General features: G+C 44.3%; 1 protein-coding gene across 5 annotated transcripts; it reads right to left on the bottom strand.

Annotated features, from left to right (window-relative positions):
• Window positions 1-85: 85 nt before the first annotated feature.
• Window positions 86-5,250, bottom strand: LOC108930637 (protein ADP-ribosylarginine hydrolase-like). 5 transcript variants are annotated; one of them, XM_018746010.2, is made up of 5 exons: window positions 5,224-5,250; window positions 4,813-5,058; window positions 2,531-2,843; window positions 1,922-2,282; window positions 86-1,034 (listed from the first exon to the last, which is right to left on the bottom strand). In XM_018746010.2, the coding sequence occupies exons 3-5, from the start codon at window positions 2,832-2,834 to the stop codon at window positions 626-628; spliced, it is 1,074 nt and encodes a 357-aa protein (XP_018601526.2). In that variant the 5' UTR covers window positions 2,835-2,843; window positions 4,813-5,058; window positions 5,224-5,250; the 3' UTR covers window positions 86-625. The 5 variants fall into 5 exon arrangements, with proteins under 5 accessions (XP_018601526.2, XP_018601508.2, XP_018601518.2 ...); XM_018745992.2 differs by having other exon boundaries at window positions 4,999-5,058; XM_018746002.2 differs by lacking the exon at window positions 4,813-5,058 and having other exon boundaries at window positions 5,094-5,250.
• Window positions 5,251-5,753: the final 503 nt, after the last annotated feature.

Below are 5,753 nucleotides of genomic sequence, written 5' to 3'. Positions count from 1 at the left end.
TTTTTGCAGTCATCTCTTCTTAGTACTGTCTTTCCCTATGTGTGTCATTGCATTAAAAAGCACAGTTAAGTTCTACCACCTCTCCATTACTATTCTTTATTCAGCTGAAACCTTTCTCCGGTGTGCTGAAAAGTTCCCACAAGATTACAAGACAGATGAACTCAGAACAAATGAGGATGAGATTGTTACAATTAACACAAAAGTCAACCTGATACAGTTAAACACTAAATGAAAAATGTAACATTGCTTTGTACTTTAACTGTATGTATACAAATTGCCCTCATTGCTTTTCTTACCAGTACAGCTGAAATAAGGCATGTGGCAACTGAGAAGAGGAAGAAAACAAAACTCCCACATCCGGGAAAAAGAAAAATAAACTTCTGGAGGGTCTGAGTCCTAGTGGCTGCTCACCCCTCCCTAGGAGAGTGTCCTGTATTATGACACACGCAGGCTATTACAGGTGGCAGGTACATATTCAGCAGTGGTACATTCATGATCCACAAGCTACCGCTTGTACATTAATGTTATGTTACAAGATAGTTTATTAAGGCGCTCATGTCACACTACAGAAGTACAGTGTAAACATGGTAAAAGCAACTCGGGACACACCTGGACACCCCACACATCACTGACTTTGGAGGGGCTTCTTCCTCAGCTCGAAGAGCCTCTGTCCCAGTTTGACCAGTCTCTTGCGGTACTCGAGCTTCTGGTGGTTGATCGCAGGTACCCCAGTGTAGCCGTAGATAGCGCCCCACCAGGCGGCGGCGATGGCTGCCGTGGAGTCGCTGTCTCCACCATGGAAGAAGGAGTGCTGGGCCAACCTGCTCCAGGAGTTTCCTGCCCACAGCAGCCCGTCGTAGGCAATCATTGGGGCATCGTGCCCACTGCTGCCTCCCCATCCGCTGTAGCTCACTGACTTGTAGAACCTGTCCCTCTCCTTCACGTCATAATTCTTGGGGAAGCAGGCCTCAGATTTGCCATCCAGGATGCCCCTATCATTTAGGTAGTCTTTCCACATCTTCTCAAAATACCCCCTGGAACAGGAACAAAGGGGTTATATTGCTTCCCCTTTCTGTCATCCTCCAGACCCCCCATGATTTTGAGGAAAAAAAAAAAGAAATTGATTCCACAGTGTGAGAGTAGCCAATAAATAAAGCATGGTAATATGATACAACTGTCACATTTCTGAACATTGTACAGTTATGGAATTACACTGACTCCTCACACCATGAACAGCTGAATTACAAATTCCTGAACACAAACATTTTACCATTTTCTGTCTTTTTTAACTGCAAATTTGCTTACCTGTGCTCTAAGATTTATCAAATAGAACTAATGTCTACCCACTGAGCCAAAAAATGGCAGTAAAGAGTAAGCAAACAGAATTGCAGTGTGGGACCAACTTCCACAATGTTTAGAGCTCGTATGTGGTGTTCCTGAGTGTCAGCGACCAATAAAAAAAAAAAAGGAATATTACATGTGTTTATGGCATGAATCGTTCAACTCTCGGCACTGAATAAAAGATTGTGGCACGTACGTTTTTATTTCCAGTCATTTTAAAGTTCTTTATGAATTTTTAATTTTCATGTAGCTCAAAGATAAAATATTATAAAGTAACTTTTACTGTAGCTGTAGCTAAGATTTTTATAGAACCTCACCTTTAATGAAATTGAGGCATATCTGTATTATTCAGCATTTTTGACCGTGACTTTGATGTGAAAGTGCCTTTAGAGTTACGAACAATTCACGTTGCTGGTTAGGGTTCAGGTTACTCAGGTTACTTCTTCCTGGTCCCAACACTATAAGGCGAGTAGCCAATGAAACTGTAAGGGACTAAAATTAACATCAGCACTGTCCATTAGCTGATGGATATCCAGCCCCCCATTAGCTGCAGCACAGTACAGCCCAAGCGAACACTCACCAGTGTTTCAGGTTGTCTTCCACACAGTGCCCCGACTGCCTCACGTATTCCTTGGCCGTCACCAAGGTGTCCAGCAGGCCTCGGCCCCACTCCACCAGCGGTGTCCCCCTCACAGCGTACGCAGTGAAGAGTGCACTCGTCAGTGCGCCCAGGTAACCTGTAGGGTGGTGGTGGGTCATCCGTCCACTCTCCACGCTCACGGCCACGAGGGCAGCCTCCTGGTTAGGGTAGGGGAACCTCAGGCCCACACACATGGCCCTCATGGCCGCCCCGCAGCCCCCAGCTGTCTGACTGAATGGGATCATCCAGCCATTCTTGACTTTTGGCTTCAGCAACCTCACGCTGTGGACACAGGCCATTCCTGGAGATGCAGAACATTAGGGTAAGGTGTGGGTTTCCTCCAGAGGCTCTGATTTCCTCTCACAGTTCAAAGGTCTGTCTTTCAGGTGGACTTATGTCTCGTGTGTGTGCGTGTTAGAGTGTACCCTCCCTCATAATCTAGGTTTCCAGGATTGGCTGTTTAACTGAATAACTGGTTATTGTTAATGGCTCCATATATTTGAGTCAGGGTATTACTACAATGTTACCTCATTATGAGAGCTACAGTACCTGGAGCTCGGTCGGTCATGTCCTCCATGCAGTCGATGTACTTCTGTGCTATCCGGCTATACAACTCAGAGAGCGACTCTTCAGGATCCTCCACTAGTGCCTCTGCCGTCGCTATGTGCATAACCGTGTCATCGCTCACACGAAACTCCGCCACATCCAGCTTTTCTAGGCCGCCCTTGCAGGCCACTTCCTCGTGGATCTGCTCTCCACTTCTGCAAAACTCCCACTTGCCGTTGTTATAACCCAGGGCATCACCAACCCCGCTGAGGACCATACTGGCTTCATACCTCTCCTGAAGGTCCATCTTGGAAGTCTGCTCAAAGGCAGGAAACAGAGACACAAACATCACTGCAGAACTTACTCATGGTTGGAACACAGGCAGGAAAAACAATATTAATGAAACACTAAAGCAACCAATGAGATTATAAATTGATTTTTTTTTTTTTTTTTGCTTTTAATATACATTATTCAGGGAAAACAGATTAGACATATGTTGTGAGTCTGATATTTCCCTCATTTTTTCTTTAATTTTCAGACCCAACCCTAACCCACACTTCAAGAAGAGCAAGATAGAAAAGATGTATAACACTGTGGATAAAGTCAATCGTTTCATTATCAACAGGTTGTCCTTGAAATTATGGTGATATGAGAGCCTTGTGTTCTTGGGGGGGGGGGGGGGGGGGGGGGGGGGGGGGGGGGGGGGGGGGGGAATGGTTACATTTTTTATTTTAATTAAGCTGGAGGAAGTGTTTGTAAGGCTTTCAAAACAGGATAGCACAGGGCCCCAGGTCTCATAAAATGTTTTAGTTGACTCTTTAATAGAATACTTGATCATTTCAAATTGGAGGAGCAACACAAGATCTCAAACCACAGAAAATCTTTCAAAAATGTGCAGAAAATCTTTTGAAAACATTAATGTAATCGGGGGTGTGTTAAAAAGGAATAATACAGCTTTCAGGACTCGTTGCCAGCACCTGTGTGTGAAATATCTAATGTATGAATGTCATGGTATGAGATTTTAATGGTATGATTACCAGGAAATATTACGGTTTTAGTTTTGCAATTTTTTTCCAGGTAATTTACTCAGACAGCAAAGAGAAACCACAGAGCATTAAATCATTTGTCTCTTTTTCCCCCATAACATTCTTTTGGATATAAAGAACATAAAACAAATAAAATATGTAAGCCTATTCCATTTAGCTAATGCTTTTCTCCCTGCAAAATAACTTCCAATCATGTTAAGCAATCTAGAATTATTTACCTATTTATACAGCTGGGTGATTTCCTTTTACCGGAGAAATTTTAGGGTAAGTACGTTGCTCAAGGGTTTTACAGCAGTAGGTGCGATTCTAACAAACATGGAACCCTTAGATTCAAAGGTGACAGCTCTAACCACCGCATCAATAGCTGCACCACAATGCAAACATGGTAAAGGACTCTGCAACAGTTGACTGACCTGCATTGGCAGCAGGATCGAGGTAGTTTTAGGCCAAAAGTGAATTAACAAGTAAGACAACAAACCTAATCCATGTGAGAAAGTGTTCATCAGACAATGATTTCAGAATATTTTTAATATAGAAAAAATATGATCATCAGCTATCCAGTAATTTTTACAGTGTATATGTCTGGCCACCTAGAAATAATTTATAGTGGCGAGATGGACACAGCGACAGAGGTCAGAGGTCACCAGCGTCTCCCTCCTCACCAGTGGAACTGCGTCACTCATTTTCAGTGAACAAAGTATTTCGAGTCATTTACTTCGCGGCCAAGTCCAGCAGGGTCCGAGGACGGAGCACGTATAGGAGAAATCTTCGCAAAATTAGTCATACAGTAACGATACGTATTTATTTTATTTGTTTATTTTTGTTTTCCTGACTTGAGTACTGGGGGGAGCGCAGCTTAGCTTTTTGAGCCGTTTTTCGTAGACGGCGCCTCTGACTGGTCTAGTAAAATAAACTGGCTGGGCATCCGTCGTCTTCTACCGCCTCCTCGTCATGTTTAAAAAGCCCCAAACCCAGCCCCAAATGTCGATTTCAGCCAGGCGCTTTTCGCTAGAAACGAAGCTCTATCTCTCTCTCTCACACACACACACACACACACACACACGGACAGACAGACAGACAGACAGACTGACTGACTTCCCTCAACGCCACGCAGCACCCCCGGGCCGGACGGACCCCTCGCGCACAGACAGTGACGCAGCAGCAGTGCGTGACTGACTCGCGGAGCAATTTCTCACGGCGACATGGAAATAGGATTTCGCAGCGGCGTGTAAAACTCACGGTCAGTGCGGACGGTGACGGTTTAAATCGCGGTTAACAGAGTGAAGCGGGCGGGTTCGCGTCGGATATCGCCGGCGGTCCGAGTCGAGTGTGACAGAGAACGTCGTATGTCGCTGCACCTTGGCAATTGTGTTTACAGCTCAGCTCAGCTCTCCCTCTGTATGTGCGTGTGTGCGCGTGTCTTACAGTGCGATCCCGGTCCTGTTGACCCGAACCGCCGGTCAGACAGTGGAGGAAAGCGAGAACCTGGAAGATAATATTAAAAGAAAAACGATAAATACCTACTAAAATAACCAAAGAAATGCTGAAAATGTGCACACGTAGTGAAACAAAACACGCTGTTAAAGAACTACTTAATTTTCAAGATCTGACAGCATCACTAATAGTAACTCCCAGAACGACTCGATTCACCTGGACCCGCCCTGCCATACTTCCGGGTTTACTTACCGGAAATGACGCACTTGCCAGCTTCCGGTTTTCGAAGGCAAGGTTTAAAGTGAGACGTGTGTGTATGTGTAACGTACATCGCTCAACGGGCTTTTTTTTTTTTTTTTTTTTTAATTATTTATACTGTACTAATTCTGTTTGGACACCTTGCTCCAGTAGCACTGAGACTCAATCCAGAAGGTTACAGTCCACCTTAGCCACTAGAAATGACGTGTTTGCTATGTACTTATCTAGCTGATGCTCATCCAAAGCAACTTACTGATTTACCCGTTTTATACAGATTGGTCAATTTTACTGAATATTCAGGCTAAGTACCTTGATTAAAGGCACTGCAGTAAGTGAAGGTGGGATTTGAATCCACGTCCTTGGAAGCGGAAAGAAGCAGCAGCTATAACCACTACCACCTGCTGTCCTTAGTGAAAAGACTTTTTTGAAACTGAACATTTATTACACAACATTCTTCAAAGTTCTTAGTTATGTTGATTTTTGTTAAA

Source organism: Scleropages formosus, chromosome 12 (assembly GCF_900964775.1).
Source record: "Scleropages formosus chromosome 12, fSclFor1.1, whole genome shotgun sequence".
Taxonomy (NCBI): Eukaryota; Metazoa; Chordata; class Actinopteri; order Osteoglossiformes; family Osteoglossidae; genus Scleropages; species Scleropages formosus.
Note: the sequence above shows the minus strand (reverse complement) of the source record. Positions and strands in the feature narration are given on the sequence as shown.